Source organism: Strongylocentrotus purpuratus, unplaced genomic scaffold (assembly GCF_000002235.5).
Source record: "Strongylocentrotus purpuratus isolate Spur 01 unplaced genomic scaffold, Spur_5.0 spur5_scaffold_15, whole genome shotgun sequence".
Lineage (NCBI taxonomy): Eukaryota > Metazoa > Echinodermata > Echinoidea > Camarodonta > Strongylocentrotidae > Strongylocentrotus > Strongylocentrotus purpuratus.
In genome coordinates, this window is record NW_022145600.1 from 34,315,960 (window position 1) to 34,342,013 (window position 26,054).

General features: G+C 36.0%; 1 protein-coding gene across 1 annotated transcript in view; it reads right to left on the bottom strand.

Moving 5' to 3' along the window:
- The window catches only part of LOC100893885, a 78,366-nt gene that overhangs the window by 43,286 nt on the left and 9,026 nt on the right, over positions 1-26,054 (bottom strand). The window contains exon 2 of the mRNA XM_030986294.1: positions 7,348-7,598. Coding sequence (XP_030842154.1) covers positions 7,348-7,598 — 251 coding nt within the window. The remainder of the gene's footprint in view (positions 1-7,347; positions 7,599-26,054) is intronic.

The window sequence follows — 26,054 nt, forward strand, 5'->3', positions numbered from 1 at the left end:
GGCTGTAATATGAGTAACGATCCTTTCGAAGGAAATGGGGGTTTATTTCTCCCTCGTTGTTTTCTTCTTCCACTTTCTCTTTCTGCTTGTGTCCATTTCCTCAAGCAGTGACCACAAATAGGGTTTTTCTTGTCCAGGGGGCAACGTCAAAAGAAAATAGAGTCTATCTTTTCTGTTTTTCGTCCATTTCTTCAACTATAGCATAGCATTACTGATAATTGAATCATGGGAGTGGAGGGCAATAAAATAGCATTTCCGTCTGCTGGTATTTTTCTCTTCTATTCCTTTTTCCTTTTGGGGTGAAGGTGCAGAATAGAGGGCTGATTTTTAGCTCAACTGTCAATTTTTTTAAAACTATTTAAACTGGATATATAATAAAAGATATGTTCATAATTTGAATCAAAGGTAAGAGAATGAAAAGCATGCAGGTTGCTCATAGGATTACATGAAATATGTTCATGATGGATTCGTGAAAGTATACATTGTATTTCGAGGGGCATCAGCACTGCGATAAGTGAATGTACATGAGTTAACGTACGTCCTTCATGTTAAGTATTATTGGCAAAGAAGGAGCTTGATATCAGACTATTCTATAACTTCTATTTTAGACCATCTCTTTGAGTGATTGGACCTCCAAACTGGTACCAAATTTCCCTAGGCCTTTCCAATCCTGTCCAGACTTCAAGACCACTTGGAAGTTCAGACACTTGCTATTTCCGACCCTCCAAGGCACAGGCACTCGAGGATTTACAAGAATTTGTCTACCCTTCCCCTATTTTTGATACGGTTTTGGCATTGACATCTTTGGACAAATATCTAGCCCATGGATAAAAAATGTGTGCTTCCAGAAATTTGTCTTAAATTTAAAAGGTTGTTCAGGATCAAATGGCCAGATCAGTGCGATGGTCGTTAAATGTTGAGCTACGATACCTTTTTGAAGGGTGTCAAAATAAATTTAATTTTGTTTTCTTTCTATTTCTATTTTGCTGCCCATCTACAGGTATGTAAATTTGACAAGTTTGCTTCATCACTTTTTGCATGCTTAGAGCCAGAAGGGTAATAACTCTGTGCTAAACTACATGTACATGAGTTAATGCCTTGTGCTTCCAAACAAGCGACATGAGCTTACATCCTTCTAGATCATAGCGACAATTTTCAAGATGTTTACAAAATACACATCACCCACAATTTAATTTGTTATTTATTTCATCTGGTTTGCCTAAATGTCATCTCAATATGCTAAAAAGTACATTCCAATCAAATCCTGATTTCCTTTTCATTGATTCGGATAGAGGCAATGTAAATAACAACATTGGTCCTGGAAGCACCCATGCCAGCTTCCAAATTACCCAGTGGTAGAGTAGAAAAGATGCCCTTGGCTCAGGAAGCATCCTGCTGGGGTGTGTGTTGTTTCAAGTGGTGTTAATTATCCCCTACTTATAGCATAGACGTATACTAGTGTTTAGATTCCCCTACTTATGGTTAGTGTTCAGACTACAGGAAATTTGTACAAAACTTGCATCGAGAAACGTGTACAAGGAATCATCAAATAGCGAGGAGCGTACAGACAAGACAACAACATTGTATAAAGAAACGTTGAACAGTTTATACAGAAACTAATGTTGAAGAAATCAATTAACATCATAACATCTGGTTAATTATGGGTGCGCAGTCGTGATAAGCCCCGTCCACTTATACGATTTTCATAAGATGCAAGTTCAGACTGGAACCCTAGCTGATTTTTTATCAAGTTTTTGTTTGAGACGATGCTCAAACAAGCGTTTCTTTCTTCGACGTTTCTTTATATGACATTCAGACCAGGAAAAAGTTGATTACTTATCACATTGGTATACATTAAGTTTTGGACTAGTCTGAAAGTGGAGTAAGGAAACATATCTCCCCCTCCCATCACACCAGGAATCTCAGGAACAGATTGAAGTGTCCAATTTTGTTACCCCTAAATGGCCTGGCTGACAGACAACAGGTCCTTGTTTCCCAACTATTTGTAAAGTACTCGTATTAACATGTAATCTCTTTTCTTGATATCATTGAAGGTTCTTTTCATTATAAACACCTGAGAAAAAAATTCATCCATGGTTCTTATGGCAGCTCAGCTATAATCGAGGTAATTATATATAAGCGCCATGAGTGTCAGTGACTAATGGATATGAGTGCTATATAAGTGCTATATAAGTGGCCATTATTATGAATAAACAAATTGGGCAATTTCAAAGTTTATTTTGTGAAATAAACAATTAATCCATTTATTGCACCATCTGTTCCACACACTTTGGTAAATGCAAACATAGGATTTTGAAGAGGGGAGGGGAGGGGTGGGTGAGATAACACTGCAGGAAGTGGGGAGTGATGCAGGATATGATAAGGAAGGGATTAGAGAAGATAAGAGTTAATTGTCCTTCATACTAATGAGATGATAGTGAATGGATTCCTCTCCTTGAGGAAGAAAAGTTAGAACTGGTAAAAGTAGAAATGGTAGAACTTTATTAGGTAGATTACATCAAAGTCTTTTATTACATGTAAGAGGAAAATGTAATTGAGCGGGTGTGGGAGGGTTTTTGTTGTATATATATGTAATGTATATAGTTTTCAATGTTTTCCCATGCATGGCAAACACAAGTAGATGATCTCTCTCTCTCTCTCTCTCTTTCTCCCTCCCCCTTGGATGTGGAATACAAGTACATTCATTGTCTCTCCCCCCTCTCTTTTCTCTCTCTGAGTCTCTCTCTCTCTCTATCTCTCTCTCTCACTCACCCCATGGACATCCAATAAAAGTACATCTATTCTCTCTCTCTCTCTACCCTCTCCCTCCCTCCCTCTCCCACCCTCTCTTTCTCTCTTTCTCCTCTTCTCCTATGGACCTGCAATACAAGTACAAGTATATCCATTCTCTCTTCCCCCTCCCTTCCTCTCTCCCTACCAGACCATTGACATATTCAATTTAGAGAATAGTTGTGTCCCTAGTGACCACTAATTGCCTCGATGTTGGGACACCAGAAAGGATGCAGGAAAGCAACCTTATTTGGGGAAGTCATTTACACCTTCGCAAATAATATTTCAACACGTTTTTACCCCCTACGCACTAATTAACAGGTCTGTGAAGGAAAACGTGCAAAGTAAACACAGAGCTCTTTCATTCAACATAACAGAAGAAAATTCTGTTCTTTCCCGATCGATCGAGGTACTGCACATTCAGTTAACCATGGAAAGGACTGTTATGTCCAGCACTTCAACAGTAATTTTGCCCCAAATAAACTAATTCTATGGTTTTAAAACCATTTCAAAAGGTATTTTCTCTTTAGTATATATTACATTTCCTATTTTCCACATTTATTATATTTTTGACAAATGAAATCATATTGACACATCAAATCTTTCCACATACAAGTTTCCTTTCCATAATAATTTCTTGTGATCCCCTGCATGACAAGCTTGGACATATTCTGAAGCAGGTCCATGATTACCGGAAGCTTCTCAACTCCATGTTTTTTATCAAACTAGCGACCAATAATCTTTTTTTTCCTTTACGGGCCACCTATATTTCAAGACGATAATCTATAAAGAGAAGGAGCCTGTCAAATCATATCATATCATGCGCCTTGAGCATCTCTAGAGATGGATATGTTGCGCTTTATAAATATTGTTATTATACTGAGAAATGTCCAGGCACTGAACTGAAATCTGTTCAATGCACTATCCATGAAGATCATGTAAGAGAAGATAAAGATGAGGGGGGCACATAAAAAATATGTAGAATACAGAGAATGGACGTACTGGTAGAATAATTCCTGTCTTGCCCCATTCAGACTACAAAATTAATCCTACAGTGTATGTGAAAAACATAAAGCTACATATACCGATACATGTATTACAATAAGTAAGACATTATTTCTAGTTTAAGCGTTGTAAAGTGAAACATGATTCAGCATGATTTTTATTTTTTTAAAGCTCAATGCAGTCCTTCGGAATACGGTAAGGGTCCAACTCTAGCATCATACAAAAACCATTTAACAAGGCTTATGGCTTATTGTAAGCACACACCGATGATTGGCCAGCTGTCACGTCAACTGACCACTTTAATGCAAGTTTCTTTACACAATCCTTCTTTATACCATGCCCCTTTCGCTACACGATGATTCTTTATTTGTCGTTTCTTTCTGTGAGTTTCGTATCATTTCCCTCCGGTCTGAAGGGGCCTATGTCCTGGCAATATCAATATACCAGAGATGGTTCCCTGGATGGATGAGCCAAGATCCAAGAAAGAAAAACAAAGTAACTCCTATCAATTTGCCGCCAAATCCGATCAGGTAAGAGATGCCATCAAAACTGATTTTGAACAACTCATCTCACACAGCCTGTAGTCTGTACATGCAGACTAGTTCTAAGCCTTTTCAAATTATTCACAAGTATTTGCCCTTCCAAAGTAAGGCTGCATGTTTAGTGTATCATGCACTCTATGATAAAGAAATTACAATTCACACCTTCTTGTTCTCAAATCAAAGTCAATTTCAGGGAAAAGTACATATCACAATTATTGTTCAATAAAACTTAAGCTGGAAAGACTGATTTAAGTTTACAAAGACCAACTTCTTGCACAGACCAAACTCTATTCTGCAAGACACAAGAATTCATTAACTATTTATTACTAGACATATAAATTGAATTGAATTCTTTCGCAAACAAATTGTAATTCATTTTACTAGATGATAGAATAACAAAGCCTCAAATGCATTGTCATTTAGTTTGCAGCAATTTAGTTTAGTCCCTTTTTAAAGTGTTTAGGATAAAATTGTAGAGAGCATTTAGGTCTGAGACCCAGACTACAATTTACAAAGTCATATTTTGAGGGAGTTATCAATATGACAGACTGCTACCATGCAAAGCAATTTCTTTACATCCTTTCATCAAAGTACAATCACTTTTTATGAGCAGGAGGAGACATGTATGATAGACAAGGCATTGTCAGCTTCCAGTTATTGACATTTTGATACTTTTTAAAATGACATCATATACGGTCGACAAATTTAAATAAAAAACCTGTCAAGTTATAAATATATCTGTTCTACTCTGTTACAGTTTGTTCCTTTAAACAATTTGTAAGACATAGTTATCCTTTATATAATATATGACGCTATGATCTCTTGGAGTTTTAGATACTCACATATGAATGATAAATCATTATTTTTAATATGGCTTGTACACATGTCAATTTCAGCACACTCCAAGACATCTTAAGACTCATGGATGGATAAAGAATTTCACAATTTCAGAGAAAAAAAATGAATGTAACAATTAAAAGAACAGATTACAAGGCAGAGAACCCCCATAAATTCACATTTCAGAATAATCTGTTGACAGCATATCAAATACATTGCTAAAAGTTAAATGTCAGCATTTATATTTGTTCCTAATAAAATGTTTTATAGGAACACAAAGTGAATGAAAAATAAAAACATGACTCCTTCAGTGTCTTATACTGCCTTCAAATTGCTTCAACTTTAAAAACTCCCTGATAATAAAGATATATCATACTCTGCGCAAACAAATCTTTGGATGCAGTTTCCTCTTCATTGCCAAAATATTTTCTAAATAATATATTTATATATCTTATATATTTTCTTGAATACACATAATTCGATGAACTTTGGATATTAAGGGTTAATTGGTGCACCTACTCAGTCTGTAATAAATGGACCTTATCTCGATGGTAATGAACTTTGTGCGATGCCAACTTCGATACATGTCTACAGACTGCGTGAGATATCCTGGCTCATATGGAGTTCAACTTAGGTGTGTCAATGACATGATTTTAGATCTAGATGAATCATCAATGCTTGATCCAAATTGATTAATGGAGATGTCATTCTTCATGTGCTGACATTGCCAACCAAACTAGAAGCTGATTCATAGAACATTTTTTGCCAAATGTTGCAAATTAATGCTATGTAATTATTTTTTAAATCCACTTCTATTCCTACAGGGTGTCCACTAATTATTTGAAGCTTTCAAAGAGGTAGAAAGGGTTATCTCCATCATGTCTTTATTCTTGCCTTCTCTTCAAGCAACCTTCCACTTTTTCATGAAGAACTATTGTACAGTACTTTAATTTGGCAAAAGGTGCTTTTTGAAATATGAAATTAAGCTAGAAAACCATTGTCATACACATCCAGGATACCTGGGTGGTCTCACTGCAAGCCAAAGAAGTTTAATTTGTTATTGCTGTTTACATTATTTCTGCTAAAAACATGACTGTCATTTTGAATAAAATACATTGATAATACATGAAAACTATGTACAGAAGTAAAGACTTAGCCATTACATAATGTGTCAAATGATTTAATAATCATGTTTAATTTCGATACAAATATACTAAACAGACCATACTATTTATTCGTCAAAACGCTCATTTTACCATGTGCTAAGAGCCAGAAATGCTTTTAAAACCCTCTTTAAAGACTTAAAACTCTTTGGAAATTATGAATTAATGCCCGTCTAACTCCAAACACACGCCTGCCTCAACGCACAAACAAGCGGTTGCCTCCTCTATGGAGCAAGTTCATTAAGGGACTGTAATTAAGACCTTTAATTAAGACGATAATCACACGTGACAATGCACTAGCAAAACAGCCCATCTTTCAAATGAAAACATGTCAAGTGGTGTTTGCTTTATGTGTCTGATGGCTGATGGCTTGAAATATAAGACCATATGGCATTATACAGGTAAAGTCCTTTTAATAAATCAACACATTTACCGGAGTCTGCTCATGAAAATCAAATGAAAATGGTGAATGTTGAATACTAATGACATGAATGCAGACTTTTTGTACAATTTGTTCATCTGGTTTGCATAAAATAAAAAAGATTGCAGGGAGTTTGAATAAAAGCCAAAGAGAAAATATAAGGTGAAATATGATTTAGGGAAGAGAAGAGATAAAGACAGAAAGAAGCAGAATTTAAAGGGAGCAATGTGATAATAAATATAAATAGATATAAAGAGAAAAGAAAGAAAACATACAGAGAAAAGACAAAAATAGAAAAATATACAAAGATAGAAAGAGAGAGAGAGAGAGAAAGAGAAAGAGAAAGAGAGAGAGAGAGAGAGAGGGAGAGAGAGAGATTCATGAAAAGAGAGTTAAATAGAAACAGAGACAGGTTATAAACAAGCACTTACTCCTTGGATCAATATACTGCAATTACATTCAAATGTGTTGTCAGAGCAGAGACAATCCTACAAAACCATTTTGTCATACAATACAGCCAACTCAATCTCATCTTTCTATTTTCAAGTAAAACAGAGCCACGAGCCAGCCAGCATCCATATCTCCTTACCTGCTCCAGCGTGTTCTTACACGGCCCACATTCTCCCCTGTCATGTGCCGCATTGTAGGCAAAGCAACCCTCGATGGCGACAGACTCTGTCCACGTCAGCGTGCCGAGCAGACTGGCCTGCTCCCAGCTGCATACCCCCCAGCCCGGAGCGCAGAGGTGGCTGGCGTTGCCGACGTGACCCTCCCACTTCCCCGAGCAGGCCGCTAAACGGTCTTTACTCAAGAGGCCTTCTGTTGATCCGTCTGCACATCCTGTGAAGTAGAAAGATGAAATAAATATTGGCCATTACAAGATAAATTTAAGTCTGCATGTTAAATTTATGGGAACTGCAGTATGAGCATAATATCAATACTCATTCAATCTTCTTGTATATAAATTCAAGCTACATCTTGACTTCCTTGGACAAAAGACATTCACATAACAATGGTTTAGATCTGAAAAATAGTATTTTTTAAAGGATAAGATGATACATAAGATATATATATATACATGTAACATTTAAGCTTTGAATTTCAATTAGTCAAAGAATGTAGAATATAGTGACCCTCTGTTTATCCACATTTACCAATCACTGAAATTTGAAAGTTAAAAAATATAATGTGAAACATTAAAGGGTATATTCAAGCAAATATGTGTGTAGGATGAAACATAATACACTGTATATGCTAAAAATATATTTTGAGGTTTTGACAACTGGCTGCCACCATAATTATACCCTTTTAGTTTCCTTTTGGAATGGCAGGTATACAGACTTGGAGTGATTTCATAATTGAATATATCATTAATGATAATTAGCAAGGGCACAAGTACAAAATCATGAGTTTCATCATGAATGCATTTAGCATTTACACATTATGTGACTTAAAGATAAGATACATGCAGCCTTGCAGGGCAAAAATGTTCACTGAGTGATGCAGTGGCGTATCCATCGGACACAAGGGGCACTTTCAACCCATGCCAAATCCTGCCCATACTTAAAATAGCCATGCCCTTCCCTCTGGCCATACTCCTCCCCCTCAAAGTCCAATAGTAAATTTAAGAAATCTACTTGATTTATATTTCTGCTTCTCTTCTTTACCTGTAAGATATTTTTACAATAACTTGTGTGCCCCCCCCCCACCATTCCCACATAAAAAAATCCTGACTACCGTAAGCCTCTGTAAATTTTGGTGTGTATCAAACCCATGAACATAGCACCCCTTTACTTTAGTCTACTGGCTGCTACTGTAGAACCATACCTCAGCGAAGATGAACTATCTCCTATCTATCTTTCATCCAGGAGTAATCTAATCACCCCGCTACCCATCGCACCTTGAACAAATTCAGACTTCCTTCTTTCCCACCCCCAGCGCTTCCTTCATATTCCACAGCTACGTTCATATGAAAGGCACTTGGTTTGAAACTCTTAGATCATCTTTATGATTTTTTATGACCAGGGTAATAATATATATCTGTAAAGCGCTTAGACACATCGTTGTAGCGATGTATTGGGCACTATATAAAAGTGGATTATTATTATTATTATTATTATTATTATTATCTTGTAGTTAATACCATGATGAAGATGCACCCGTGGTTCTGAAACGTACAGTTTACTTGGAGTTTTAAACCAGAAGTAATTTTATGGTTAGGGCGATATTGAGCCACAGGGGCTCCTCACTCAAAGTGTTTGCAGTGTGGACACAATCAACTTTTGGGTTTCACCAGCTTGTACCAACATCTTGCTCGGTTTGCAGTTTAAAACTTTGAGCATCCTTATTTTGCTGAAGTGTAAACACATGTCACGGTCAGCTGAAAACCTTCAGATTTCACTAACTTACAGTTTTAAAATATGATAAAAGCCGTGTGAACATAGCCATATTCATCTATTAATATAGGAGGCCCCTGGAGCCACTTTGGATACTTGCTATCCTAGGAATAACGTTTTTTTTCTTTCCGAAAAAAGTTATGTCATGGTCAGAAATTAATAAGCAGGGATGTTTCAAGTCGATTTCTTAGGATGGTTGAGGGGTATCAAGGTAACACTTTAATATACTGCATCCATTTTTGGATAAATCCTGAAACATATGAACAAGCAATACAGGGATGTATATATTATCTGTTGGGAGCAAGAACTGCGTTATCACATACATTTATATACTTCATATAGAGTTAATACCCTTCTTGCTCTGAACAGATGAACGATCTAACTTTCTCCTTAAAGGTAATACAAAGTTTTGGGAAATTTTGAAAATTGGGTGGATAGTGATTCTTTATAATTTTGATATATTTGGATGCCCCTGTGGATGTATTATAAGCACTAGAAAATTTAGCACCTGAAACACTTTTGGTTTCGAGAAAAATTGAATATAAAAATTTACCGGTGCTCCCGGTAAATTTTGATAAATTTCAAACAGCGCCTACGGCCGTACAATGGTAGCTGTGACCATGAAAATCTCAGAATATGTAGTTGTGATATATAATTTCCAAACGGGAATAGCTAATCGGTCGATTTTAGTCAAGAAATATTGTTTCATAGCTAAATTAATATCTTGACCTTGAGAGGGAGCTATTCAGCATAAAAAGTTAATTAATTACAATTTCATAACTTTAGACTCGATTTCAACCGCGATAACGATCAATGAATATTGAAGGATCACATATGCTTCCAATATGTTCATTTGAACCAAATCCATGACCCCATACCAAAACTTTGTATTACCTTTAAATGATTGAAATTATCCCATTGACAATGTGGAACTGGAAAATACATGAATTCAGGGTTTCAGCCTAGATGAATGAGCTGATTTGGTAGTCAGTGGACATTTTGGTATTATATTTCTCTCTAAACTTGTTACTTATAGTCGATCCACCCCCCCCCCCCAACTCGGTGTTATTTAGGGTACGCGTATGTTTGTTCCCTCCGCTTGAAAGCACCGCCCTATATCTACGATATGAAAGTCAATACAGGCCAGACTTTGTTGTGCTAAAAAAGTATCCCTTTAATAGAGATTTTGGGAATGCGCATGTGGTCCCTTCGACCCTGGAGTGGGGGCCCTGGATCCACTCCCAAAACCAAAATTTGTATCATGAACACTATATTCTGCCCTTATATACTAGCTGCTTATTTCACAGCATGGCCATATGGTTTGTCAGATGTGGTTAGCTGTAGTTAATCTAATTACATATGACAACATCATTAACTTAAAGAGATTGCATCGACTTTGAAAAGAGATTAATATTCTACATTTGCCAACATTTGGCTGATGGCATAGTGAAATCACTTGCATAATAATACAGATTCAAAATAAGTACTAAATATACAATGGTGTAATTTTCTGATCTTGTTTTGAAATTATAATTATTGACCCAGATCTGCATTAGAACAATCCTGTCCCTTGATTAATTACCCGGTAACTTATTTTAAAATAGATTTTTAAACCTTTTCTTTTATCTTCCTCTCAGAATTTTTGCTCCTTCTTATCCTTCTTTATCTTCATTTTCATTTATTTCTTTTCTACAAATCATGACTGAATTCACTCACATTCTTTCAGAGAATAATATTTGTTGGTTGGTTTGAGATGAAATGAGTATCATTAAAAACTAAATGTATTATACCACTAAATATATCTCTAAAACGAGATAGAAAGAGAGGAGAGAGAGAGGGAGAGAGAGGGGGGGGGGGAGATTTGAGGTAGCAGTCCTCATTACGGAATCAATCATCCTATTAAGTCCGCTGTAAAAATAAACCCCTAGGAATGGATTTATCCAAATGAAAGTTTCACTACCACAAAATGCCAATCATTTTACTGATATCACATGACACTTTTTTTTCTCCACAGATCTTGTCTTGAATTTCATCGCAACAAATTGATATTTTAAGGATTAAATTAAAGCACTGTATTACACAAGAGTTGAATTTAGAACATGTAATTACATTAGTATAATGCTTTCTGCAGCAAACTCAGCTGGTAATAGAAGATACACGTTTTTAGCTAAACTGCATTAACTTTGAGAAGTACAAAAGTTGATAAATAACTTTTTGAATAAAAACATATACCAGTATTCAAAATGAAATAGAAAAAGAAATGCTAAATTATAAGATTATAGCCTTTAAGGACAGGGTTGTATATTCATTTCTCAATTTGATTCTCTCTCTCTCTCTCTCTCTCTCTACATTATCTCTCTACTGGTAAAGAAAAAAAATGACGCTACGTTGGGTACTCTGTTCACTGTCTCATTAAAGAATATTTGTTATGTAAGCAACCAAACTTCTAGCAAACACAATGTATTATGTATATGAACATTAAAATATATAACATTCTTATAATCTGTTTGCAACACAGTTATTATTTAAATATTAATTATTTAATCATACTTTAAGGGTCTGTAGTAAGAAATAAAATGGTGAAACAAAACAAAACAGCAGAGTGACTCATATACAATACATTTGTAATATTTTATGAGGCGAGTTTTCCCTTCACAATCCTCATACATGCATACTTATCAATCAGCGGTTGAGAATGTAATATTAGTCGTTTACATTGCTATATGTCAGAGTAGATATGTTCACAGAGAGCGATATACAAGCAAGGGAATCAATAGAAGGCGCGTCTTCATCATCTCGAGATTGCCAAATAGCCCGCTATTTTTGATTTGGGAAATAATCCTGAAGTTACAAATCGCGTCTCCATCAGCTAGAGATTCAAACTCGAAACTTGAAACTCAACCTTGAGAAATTAGCTCGAGATATTTTGCTCAGTGTTAGCGCATAATGTGAGTCTTCGGTCTGGTGAAGACGCACCGGACAAATAGCTGGATATTTTGCCAAATAGTGGGATATTTTGCAAACTATCCCAAGATATCTTGGGATGATAATCCCGACCAAATATCCTGCTAATTGCTACTTCGGTCTGATGAAGACGCAAATTAGCTGGATAGTTTGCGATCGGGATAGTTCAAATAGCTGGATATTTGGCAATCTCGAGAAAGTGAAGACAGGCTTCAAGAGAGCTTTTCCCAGGTTGCCTGAAATGAAGAAGCATGCGGAATGCCGGCAAGTAACGTAAGATGGTGCACCGACTCTGCCAATGAAAGATAATTCAGAGTTTCATGTTGGGTTCAAAGCTCCGGAATCGTAGGAAAGATTAGAGAAATAGGAGGTATTGGACGTAGAATGACGATTGACGAACACATGTCTGGTATAGATTTCACAACAAGTAGCCCGCTTTGATAACTAGATATGACTATATGCAATGCCGTTCATCGTGATACGAGTTTGACAAGAATAGTTTGTGACCTATATCCGTCCTATCTTTAAGACGCTATGTTATCAATGTAGTACATGTCTTGCCATGTCTACTGGAGACAATGTTTGTACTGTATATTTGCACGATGATTGCAGTAATGTGGTTAATACTGCGATAATGATGTATTATACAATATGTCAATTCATTAATAAGGATTATTGTCTGTTTGGAGCAACATGGGCATTTTAAAACTCTAAAGTCTAAACTTAAACACAAACATAAACATAATTGCCAATGTGGCTTCAGATAACAAAAAACAAATATAAAAAAAAACAAAAAAAAAAAAAAAAAAAAACATCAATAACAATATCACACGTTTATAATAGATACATCAAATCTTTCTCTTGTTGCCCTTTTTTCTCTTTCTTTGGGGGGTTGAAGTTTACAGTTTTATTAAAAGCATTTCAGATATCAGATTACATTTCAGCTTTTTGAATATATCAGATGAAATTCTACCAAGCTAACTGGAAAAAAACAAAAAAGGTACTCCATACAGGAAGTCATATTGAAATATGAATTTAAAAACATGGAATCCCCAAAGTCGACCATACTTTCCAAACTTACATGTATTGCCATTTATCATTTTTTCGGAAATCTAGCCAATTAAAATGTGTTGAATAATCTATCTGGATTCATAATGAGGCACAAAGATGCCTTCAGATAACATCATCAAAACATGTTTGTCTTCTTCCATCATCCTATCATATCTCCAACACCTAGGCCTATGCGAGCTAAATTGGAAGGTGATATCGAGATTCGATACCTCTCTTCTCCCTATAACACGCGTCAGTAGCACGGTGGAATCTAGGGGAGACCAGCAACGATGAACTTGCTGGAATTCCTGCGCCACTGCCCGAAGCAAGGGGGTACCCACTCTTTATTTCATCATCTCTTGATAAGAGTTTGTTTACTGACTTTATACAAGAGGATACATGTATTTTAATATCTTGTTCCCTTGTTTCTTATGTGATTCATCTTTTGTCATTTACTAATATATTTTCCCTAAGGATTTTGTATATATCTCTATTTTCATGATGTTATTGTTATATATTTGAAAGCACTCTGTATCTATAGTTGTAGGAAGGAAAGATGCTACAGAATATGATCAGTATCATTATTAACATAATCATCATTTTCACTATTATTACAATTGATTTTAAATTGATTTAAAAACAAAAATCTTCTCAAGATACTATTCAGTTCAGTTTCTTTAAAATTAATAAAAAGATATGTGTCAATATTAAATAACAGGTATCATAATTAGGCATATACAATTTAAGAACAGGGGAGATATAAAAGATGTTTAAAATCTTGCAACCTACAGTTTGAACCCTGATTCAACTCTTATAGGAACTTTCAGAAATATCCATGAATTTGAATGGTAATTCAAAAATATGGTCAATAAAATACATATTTAGATAGATAACGCATTCTACAAGATTGACCACATTTTTCAAGAAACAATATCATCAACAATGAAACTTTGACCTGATTGAAGGGGAGCTATAAGGACAGATATCAGAATGCAAATAGGAAGTGGCGACACAAGGACGCTAAAGCAAATATGTGGGACCATTAAAGGTGCCAAGAAATAAGCCCGCTGAAGTTCAGGGACTTCCTGTTATCTTCTTATCATCCACACAGTTGTGAGGACGACAAGATGTTTTCGTCTGAACATCAAAACATGAGAAGGAACTAAAGTCTTAAGATATGGGTCCAGAACTTCTAGCCTGATATGAATAATTTTTTATACTATTTGTCTCAATATATTCTTGAGTGTATGATCCAGCAGTCTTTGATAAATTTTAAGTTCCATTTTGGACATGTCTCTTCTTTTATACTGGTCTGTATTTTAAAACATTCCCCTCCCGCCCCCATCCCCTCTCTCTCTCTCTATTATTTCTGACTTTATTCAAAGTCAAATGGTTACATATATATATATCATGTTATATGCTTAAATTTTCTCTCAACTGTTAAATATCCTTTCAAAACATGTTCACTTACAATTTAAAAGAAACCTGGTTTCTCCAAATAAATTTCAACTGATTCTTTGAAAAGTAAACAATATACTCTTCATAAAAAACTAGATCACCATAATTTTTGATAAGGCATTCATTCTGTATGTTTTATTTCACGTTTGGGGCCATTCCATGAGAAGAAGGACATGACATCAAAAAAAGAAATGTACCTCTTATGTTAATTCTTTGATTTATCACTAACCTTATGCCATGGATGTTCATAAAACATTAGGGCCTTTCAAATTCAATACAATTTTTTTTAAATTTTTGTTGATTTCCTAAGATCTCAAACTATCATCAAAAACGTACATGTGGGACTGTAGCTGAAAAAAACCCAATTTATTGCAGATTACACAGGATTCTTGTAATATTTTTTCCTGAAAATTTCGCTAAATGGAAAAAGATGAATATATTTCCATATTCTAAGGGGTCCTGTGATATTTAATCTATTACATAGGGGTGAAAATGGCCTCCGGACAAAATGTAACGCGAGTTACCGTAACGTGAGTTACCGACATATTTGCTTCCTGCATTTTACTAGTCCATTGTTTCTTATCTTTAATATTGTGATCTTATACTAGTAAGTCACAACCTACTATCAAATTAAAATAGGAAAGATTTTGTCAAGATTGTCTAGTATGAGGAGAAAAGAGGGTCTCGTAGAATTGACCATGTCCTTTTTTTGTAACGCGAGTTACCGAAATTCAATAATCCAAGAATCTAAAAAAGTTTGTTCTTCAATTTTCTTTTTTGTTTCATTCAGTTGTTCTATATCTACCCTGTCCATGTTTGAAAAAAGTATCTTGTAGATCCTAGCAGTTCTAAGATATAGGCACATTATCGTGTCAATGTACCCATTAAGTGTAACGCGAGTTACCATGGAATGGCCCTTTGATAAAACAAATGCAAACACAGACTGGCGACAGATGAATCGTAGATTGGAATTTGGCAGTAGACACTATCTAAGATTAGTGTTGTACTAGGACAAACAATTTACTTGTAAGTATCAATCTCCTCTACGCGTCTTTCACGAAGCATCCGTCATTAAAGCAAAGTTCAGAGTGAGTTCGCTCTTGACCTTCTGGATGGACACTATATCATATCTTACTGCCATAAACCGTTACATGGTCAGATCAGTAGTGATTGGGATTCATGGTGTCGGGCTTGATCGATCTGCCCATGTATACCATCAAACTGAACATACTCTATTGTCTCATTCTGCAATAAATAGTATCTACTTGCAGAAATGGCCAATTAACTCAAAATAAAAGCATTTAAGACAAACACTTAGATTTTTATCCTGGCTAATCAGAGGTTCTGTTTCTGTTAGTGTTGAGGTGTAAACATCTTCCAATATGCACATATGCAAGATATACATTTGTTAAAATAAATTTACATCAAAAGTTTACACGATCTTATTAGAACCAAACTTTCAAATCAATGAAGAAGTTGCAACACTATGCTAAACAACTATATTCTATTTTCATATCAAAATTCTTTGATTCTCTGTATAGTAAAAATGTACTCTAATGTCTTTCTTCTTAAAGGTAAAGACCAGTATTGGAAACGCCCCAATTTCAAAAAATGAAATGGAAGCTCTCATTACCGATCATGTGAAAGAATATGTTTTGACTAATACATGATGATAAAAAATTTGCCGGGAAACCGCCTACTAATTCATATATTTGGTACATTTGTTTCTCTCATGGTCTGTGAGAGATATAGGGTAGTCCCATATACATCTTTCTGTGTATAGTGCTTGTAACTTTACGAAGAATGGGCCAAATTTCTTATCATTTTGATGATTCCAGAACCTTGCAGATGCTAGATGCTAGATGATCAACCTTTTCTGATCGATTCCACAACGTTTCTTTCACAATGCAATCGCATGACCATAACTGGTCTTTACCTTTAAATCTATTCATCATGTCTTTATATCATCATTGAATATAGGCATTGGTGTGTTTTTCACGATATTTAAAAGATATAACAAGCATTTACAGGTGAAGTTAGGTCAGGGGAATTTTTTTTTTTTAAAGTCCAATTTATTGTTACTACTTCAGACTACCAAACCTCAATGATTGGTAGAACCTTTAGCCGAAGAGTGGAGTACTCAGTACAGAGCAAACTTCAAATTGGTATCTACTACCAATGACAGGTTCAGCTACCTCCAGGAGTCCTGGTGGACATCACCTGATCCTGGGCCGCCACCTAGGCTGTCAGCGATCAGCAAAACTTTCCTCTCCCAAGTAATATTCAATTTTCATCATTTCAGCCACCTGAGATATCTAAAGGACCTCTGTCAAATATAAACTCTAAACTGACCAATTCAAAGATCACATACTGAAGCTATTCATCACAACTATTTCATCAAAACTAAATTTTCAGGAGAATTTCTTTTCTTCTTCTTCTTTCCGAAGGCAGATGTTTGGAATGTTTGCGGTATGCATGATGGCTTCAGAGAGGAGGTAATATTTCAGGATTTGATGTAGATTTAATGGGTCAATCTACTAACGGAGAATGATTGACCAACTAATTTAGGGGATTCCCCCATGGATTCAGGCCTATCCCTAGACAACGCCATCCGACCAAGGTTCAACAAACTAGGGACAACTGAAACTGAAAAGAAAACAACTTCTTATGAAGAAAAAAATAAACATGACAAACTTGTAATATCTCTGATTTTTCTTTAAGATTTTGCTCTATAAAGAATAATCCACACAAATATTGTTTGCTCTTTAATTTTTTTAAAAATCTCTTATGATTTGTTTCATCATTTTCATGGAAACTCTGTGATAATTAAATTAATGACAATTGGTTCACTTTCACTGGATCTAAACATTTTTGTTGTTAAGTCTAAAATCTGAATGACAATAAAAGCTCTTTAGTTAGCTTGATAAGTCAGATTTTTCTCCTTCATACTCTGTAACTTTATGAAGTTCATTTAGTTGATTAGATCCTCTCTAAGCAGTCAAACATTTCATTCTAAGAGCTGAACGAGGAGAGAGCAAGCTAGCTCTCTACATATTTTGATTGGACCACAAAGATTTTTAAAACTATTCTCGCCGAATTAAATCCAGCTTGAGAGAGGAATTTGCGGGAAACTTCCCATGGATATCCACTTATCACATGGCCCTCTAGCTCACCATCTAACAAATAAAGTATTTAATTTCAACCAACTAGGCAACGATTAACACTAAAGACACATTACCATTGTGATTCTCAACAATTGCCAGTCCCCCATTTTCTCTTATTTGCTTTTCCAATTGGTTATCTCCCCTTCCCTAACCAGGAAATTAATAGCCTTGTTTCGAATCAAGCATTGTTCTTTCAAAAGCTAGCTGAAGGCATAAACAAGAGAGAGGCGTTTTGGAACAAGAAAGCATGCAGGTGATACCGGTAACGAACTAAGAGTTGGCCTCTCTCACTAGGAGTAATTTTACAACGGTTTTCTCCGTTTGCGTTGGTACATGTGACTCTGTGGCTGACGTTTCACACGTGACTTGTAGGAATCAGTTGTCGAGAGGGCGGTTTCGTTTGGGAGCGCGCACTGCCGGGGTAACCCGAGAGCACCTCTCTGTGGCAACAGCCGCATTCCCAGGCGAACTTGATGTTGGTTTTTGCAGCCCGACACTGGCTAATCCACAACGCAAACCGACAAATGAATAAAAGCATGAGCAGCCCCGTGGGCTTGTAATCCTGCCAAAGTCTTTGAGTTTTCACCCCCACAGCGAGTCGTTACTGCAATTACCCAATTACAGGGCCCCTATCGGCTGCCCCAGAGTCACAGGAGAAAGCTGGTGTGAGCTAGCCGCGAGATGACAGACCAAGGATCTCCTCTTCCCCCGACCCCCTTTTGTTCCTGATCTTCAAAGAAAATGAGAAAAGAAGATGGAAGTAGCAATTGAGCTCTTCTTTGCAGTGTTATTATCCTGTCATTATTCCCAATCACGGTCCATTACGGTGTTGTTTCTTGCAAACTACCGATCTTTTGTCCTCCTTTCACCCTGGTCAACACCGATCAAGGAAGGGATTGGGACAGGGGCTGACTGGTATGCCAAACTATTGTGCGGGGGTCCCCAGCAGATATTTACCATTTCATTCATGGGTTGAGTTTAGCCGGGCTAAGTGACTGTATACCTCTCAATATTGCCGGGCATATCTCACTCAGCCTTCAAGACTATTGAAGTTATTAGTCATCAACTGAAATAGAAAAACTACCAATGCTGATATCAATATTGAGCAGTCTAGAATAATCATAACTTAACCACATATTTTAGACCTCAATAGAATCTTGTTTGTACCAATAACTACAATTATTTCCTAATAAATGAAATCATCTTGCAGATAAGAGTAATTTGAAAAATAAAATGAAATTCTGCTTTTAACAAGACAATTATTCTTACTTTTCAATAAAATCAACATCGTATTCCTTTCTCATTCTCAATTTGGTTCATGCTCCAATATCCTCATTTGTTCTTGACTGATTTTGACTTTTTAATCTCTTAAAGATGTACATACATGTATATGCTCTCTTTTATTTTATCTTTCTCATACACCCTTGCCTTCTCCATTCATTTTTCCTTCTGTTCGTCTCTTTTTCTCTTCATCAATTCATCTCCCTATCTTCCCATTTGAGTTTGATATATCCATCTCTTATATACCTCTGCTCTTCTCTCTTTCTCCTTCATCCTTGTCTCTTACAATCTTCTCTCTTTCCTTCTCATCTTTTCTCTCCATCAATTCATCTTCTTTTCCCCTCCCATACGAGTATGATGTATCCTGAAGGAACATCATGGCAACGACAACGGGGGAAAATAGAACGAAGGATACGTAGCCCAAGGAATCACTTACTGCCACTTCTCTGATCCTAGCTCGCTCGCCCCCGCCAGCAGCCAGGGGTGCAAAAAGCGCTGGCTGAGGGGTGCAGATTTCAATAGGGGACAAATCAAAAGGGGACATTAAGAAAGGAATCGCAACAGTTGAATTTCCTCCAATTACAAAAGCCACTTATCTTCCTTTATCGGTACATGTCCCCCGGCCAGTTAGCATGTTGGTGAATAGGAGACTCGTTCAGTAGCATCATTTGATACAGGGCAGATGCGGACTGAATAAAGACCCCTAAAGAGGGCGAGATCAGGCAGAAGGTGTTACTTCTTTCTTCCTCCCATTCTTTTTTTTCCTGGTATCCTGTGAAAATTGTGACCCTACCTTTGTTAGCCATGAATGCAGGTGCTTCCAAATACAGATTCTGGTATCAAAAAGAGGTTTATTCAGGTTTATCAAAACAGAAATGGGACTGACAAAAACCAGGCAGAAGAAACGTGTGACCCATGTATTCTTCTTAACAGTATGTCAATGTACAAACGGCAGAATGAAGAAAAGGCGGGCTGAAAGAAACGACTCTACTGAGACCCCTGAAATAACAAATATCCGATAGTTTGGACACAGAAGACAAATGTACTACAAGACAGAACACTTTCGATGATAGAGTCTCATTTATTCAAACTTCAGAGCTTTTCTCAGACTTTTGAAGTTTTCAGTGAATCTGCCACAACTTGGAAACTCTATTCTCTTTGGGAAATCTTATTCTCACAAGCAAAGAATCTGTAAGTTATATTTGCAGCAAAATGCATTGGAGAAGTTTAGAAAAAGTCCAATAATACATGATCTTTTTCAAGCTTACAATATTGACTCTGACCAGAAGTGTTTTAGTACAGATTACATTAGAATTTGTGAACAAAAGCTCTATTACAAGCTATTCCATGTGAATCCCTTTTGATTTAAACCATCCCGACAAATTTGTTCAACAACTATTCCAAGTAGGTTTTAACAAAAATCAAATCATGCTTTAACTTATATACATTGTTTTTCAAGACTAACTTTTCAAGACATTTCAATCCCCCTCCCCCCCCCCCCCTCCTTTCACTAGTATGAAGTATTTGAAAGGGGCTTAAACATATTGTAAACATTTCCAATAAAAAACTGCATTTTTTAAAATAGAAATTGATACTCATACCATGATACCTAATTAACTAGTAGCATCATTAAACAACCACAACACCCTTTCCTTGGCTCAACAATGTACACCATAGGCCTTTACTTCCTGAGGGACTGAGGAACACATGCTCTTTTGTGACAAGTATCTTCAAAGAGCATGAGATTGAGAAAGGAAATGGGGGTGTTGATAATAATCCCTAATGCACACAAACTCACATCAGCAACAAACAACAGATTTGTTAGTGTTTGTTTGCCCCTATCTTGGTCATTACACTATCATTATGAAAATTAGATAGAGGGTCCTAATGAGGCCTATATGCATACATAGCAAGGCAATTTGACAGTTAGCAACTTGACCAAAGGGTAATCAAGGCTCACGACTCCTTGCTTGGTTTGACACAAATTCTGATAGTGTAAAGTCTTCCTTCTCCTTGTTATCTACTCTTCTATTAGAATATTGTGAAACAAGAGAAATCTTGTGGAGAAACTTTAGGCCTACACAAATACACAGAGTGTACTTAATCTCTATAGACGCATAAACCATAACTCCAAAATCTTCATGCCCACTCTGTATACACCAGCTATCTTCCTCTGTCAAATTACCTGTCCAGTCAACTCAGTATGAACTAAGCTAATTGATAGAGCTTGTGTCAAGCCATGGCCAAGCCAAAGTCATTAAATTACATCAAGGATGACCAGACAGACATGGACTTGAGCAGTATCCTTATCTTCTTAATACAGTACAGGAACTCAATGAAGCTTTTATACCCTTTCAGGGCAGTTATAAGGGAATAGGCCATATGTTGCTGGACCATACTAAGCAATTTCATGTTTACCTTTTTGCGAGTGGGTGCTTTTCTCCTTCACATCCCTAACCCTAACACCATATCTTTTATGAAATAATGTTTGAAGCAAATGTCTTAGGAGCAACTGTTTAATGATTGACCACCTAAAAAATATAAAAATAAGGTGGTTTGAAAATGTTCTAAAATGTAAAATCTCTAAATATTTGTGTAAAGATTAGAATACCTAAATTAGAATGTACTTCAACCAATGTTGCCTTACAATGATATCAAGCTGTGCTGCAAAATCAACACGTTATCTGTTCCCTCACAACGCTTTTGCAGAAAGATACATCCATGACCTTTACAGTTGTAGGACGCAGAACTTCCTATCCGCATAATCCCAAGTTTTCTTTCTAAAAATGAAAGAGTTTTCACATTCCATCCATTGATCTGTAATTTCCTGTTTAGTTTGATGTAAAGGAGACGTGATAGATGCAGGGTGATGCCAAACAGTCCAACAAGATAAATCGTTGGATTCACCTCAAAGGGGTCCATATGTTTCAATGGCCATACAAAAGAAATCAAAAGAAAATATAAGATACTGGCATTTATAAAAGAGAGAGGAATAATTTGATTTCTTTATTGTTGATTTAAATCCTTGTAACCAGAATACTGAAGAAAGAATTTGTTGAAAACTCATTATCAGTTAATTTCAGAACTTTCTGAAAATGAGAAATTAGTGCAGTAAACAAAAGTGTTACCGACTACTGTTAATTTGAAAATGTAGTAAATTTACTACTAATGATGAAAGTAAAATTTCCTTTAAAAATTTGAAGTCATCTTTTAAAATATGTTAATATATCACTCATACCGGTACTGATAGACTATATTTGATTATCATTTATAAAAGCTAACATCTTTTGTTTATTTTTCATAAACAACTGTAAATCTGACCAAAGTTTATTAATCTGTAGAAAAGGACTTGGCAAGAGAGACAAAGGAGCTCACATAGCATATCCCCAAAGAGACACTGGCATAATACGGGAAGAGGGCAAACAAAGAAATATTCATGACAACATGGACAGCAATGTTGTTATCATTTTGAGTCATACATGTGTGCCTATATCATCTAAATAATCATTAATTCCAAGCAGTGGGCGGTTGTATAGATAGACCTGTACCAGTCATACTAAATCTGTCATTCCCTTCTCTGAAACTTTACACATCAAGCCTGAGAAAAAAGAAAGACAAAACATAACATGTTGCTCTTCTCCAAGACTTCAAACTCAATCCTACTAAAGACGTTTGGGTTTACAACTTCCTGTAACGATGTAGATGGGTACAACGTGAAGTTACGTGAACCCACAGAGAAGCTGGTGAGAGACGCAAATAGGAGGGGACAGTCATTAGGTCATACATCATTTACATGAGGCCAAGTTGTTCCAGGAGATACAAAGACTTCCTTTCAACATTTTTCTTTCTTAGGTCTATATATTTCTTACTTTCTGCATTTTGTCTCTATTTCATATGTGTTTCTTGTGGATTCAGAGTTTCAGACCCAAGTCGTTTGGACTCAGTAAAAAAGAAGTCAACAAGGTGCTATACAATTGTATGTGGATGAAAACATGGCTTCTAGTCTTGGAGGAAAACAGATCAAGATATACTGTTTAATCTTTTAAAATAAATATTGAGAAATCAGTCCAGACTTCCAAAGGGTTATGAAAAGCTAGTAACTAATCATCCTGAAAGTAAACATCGGTTTTCTCCTAAAATTTGATAATTTTCAGGGTTAATTCTCATTCGATTAGAAGAATGAATGATTTAAGACTCTAATGGCCATGTAAAAATGTAAATTGCACCTTTAATTTTATCGGTACCATGGTCATATAAAAAAAATACCTTGTAAAATTGTAGGCATGCCAATTACTAATGCATGCTAAAAGGGTGAAAACCTAAAGATCCTATCTTATGTTTTTGAATGCAACAGTATCAATCTGAGCTGGCTTCGGGACCCTAGGGTCCATGATATGACAATCCAAAGAACTATTGACGGGCCACTTTCCTTTCACACTTCGGTTACATATCTCTGCATCTAAAGCTGGGCCTGGACTTCATCACAACCTGACAGAGTGTGCCGCGGATCCTATTGTTCAGGAAGCTCTTGGAAGGCTGCAACATGTCCGCATATGTCCTAATCTGACACCTACCGTGCAAAGCTTCACAGACAACCCCCTTCAGACTATCAAGATTCATTGTATAGCTACACGTTAAGTATATATTTAATGACTATCTGGTCTGAATGTTGTATAGCTCATAGTGAAACAGATGTTTTTAAGCGCTGTTTTGAATAGTGTGAAAGCTCACTGAAGTATACAAGTCCACAGCTAACGTGTGAAAGTCATTATGAAAAACCTTATATAAGGCCTAAAATAAAAACTTGTTGTAAAGCCCTTTGAGTGCCAAAACATGGGTCTGTCGGTCGGAAAAGTTTTTTTAACATTTTTTATAGTTTTTTTTTGTCGCCCTCATTGGGCCAATATTTTTCAGTTTTTAATTATTTTTTTCCCGCCCTCTTTTGGCTGATATTTCTTAGTTTTTAATGCTTTAATACATGTTTTTCATCATCATCATTCCATTCATATCTTTTTCACCTCATAATAATCCATGGGTTGCAATGTTGTGTTGATCGAGATGTGTACGCGAGTAGGATTTTGAAACTAGGGCAGAAGACGAGGGAGAAATTGGGAATGATTTGATTTTATGCATTTGTTTTCCATTTATCACAACAAAAGAAATATATATTTTTTTATTCATTCATAATAAAAAATTCAGATTTTGGGGTCGGTCGCAAAGGGCAATACAACAAGTTTTTATTTTAGGCCTTATAAGTATTGTAAATTATGCACTGTGATTATTGGCCAGCTGTCATCTCAGCCGATACTGAACATATCAACTAACTCTTAATACGTTTCTTTACACAAATCTTGTAGTCTGAACTGGCTAAAACTGAAGTAAACCATTGACTGTGCATATCACCTGGGAGAGTTCTCACATGATGACAACTCATTTGGTTGATGGAGTGAGTCGATAAAGCTTCCTTTCATTGAGCATGAAATGTCATGAAATATATCACGAGATAAGTTTTTATAATTGGTATAATTTTGTCATATAAACAGCATGATTCTTCAAATTATCATGTCACTGGAGCATATCGTCCTTGTTTTCACGAAGTGACGGTAGTGAGGAAAATCGTAACGCAAAGTGAATGCAATTTTTTTTCACTACCGTCACTTCGTGAAAACAGCGACGATATGTTGAAGACTTGAAGTCCCAATTTGCAGAAGCTCTGACTTAAAGATAAAGTTGAGTTCTGGTCATGCGATTGCATTGTGAAAGGAAAGGTGTGGAGTCTGAAAAAGTTGATCATATAGCATTTAAGTATTGGTGTGTACTGCAAGGTTCTGGAGTCTTCAAAATCATAACAAATTTGGCCCAGTCTTGGTAAAGTAACAAGCACTGTACTACACAAATGGTGTCAGGCCTACTTACCTTGATTTCCTTATCTTTCTATGCTCATTACTCAGCCAGCATACATTTTCTACCAAAATTGTTTGGCAAATTACATTTATTTGTAATCTTGAACATTCAGTGTAAGTTTTGTTCAATTCTGTGAGAATTCTTTTCTTTTTTTTTTTACCAGTACTCAAGTTGATCTTTAATGATCTTTTTAGATAATCTCCTAAGGTCACAGACCTCATCTCCAGTGTAACACAGGAGCATCTTCTTGATCTTGCTGAAAGACGACTACCCAGGTTCTTGTTCTCCGTGAATAATTTAGCCCCATAAGAACAACAGCATGGGATTAGCAGGGGCAGACAACAACATCCTCTCTCAAAAAAATGTGGAAGTGACGCCATTTTAACATGGAGTACCCTTGCATCTTGTACATCGCTTCATCAAAAGCAAGAAAACTTAAAGATACAATAGGCCTATACCAAAATTTAGTCAGAGTACCTGCTGACAAAATGCTTTTATATGTGTCCAATAAAATCAATATCAAGAATAATAGATGTGCAGCAAATTGAAAATGCCTCATTAAGATAAATTTGTGGGAAAATACATTTTATTCTTACAAATGTACATGTTTGAACAAGTCTTTAATTTACGGAATTGTGTGTTATTCCTCCATTTCGTTTCATCTTCCTGCTATGACAATTGATTTAGTTATAATACAAAGTGACATATTTTTGAAAATCATGAAAAAATGTATCCAAAATGTTGGACAGTACAATGTGAAAAGTGCAATGTATAAAATGACCAATCACAACAGGAAACAAAAGGAATCATTAAATTAATAATGATAATAATAGCATTGGACAAGCTCCAATATCACCTGGGCTCTGCTAGGCTACCATTATCGGTGCTCACACTCACAGCATTAAAGGAATTCCTTCCTACTGGTTCCCATTTAACACCTGGGTGGAGAGTGGCAAATGTAGATTAATGCATGATTTATTTGATATCATACAACAAACTGCACTGTCTCAGCATTACCAGAATGTAAACAACGAGAGACCGAGAAGGAAACAACAAATCACAATTTGGGAATCAAGAAA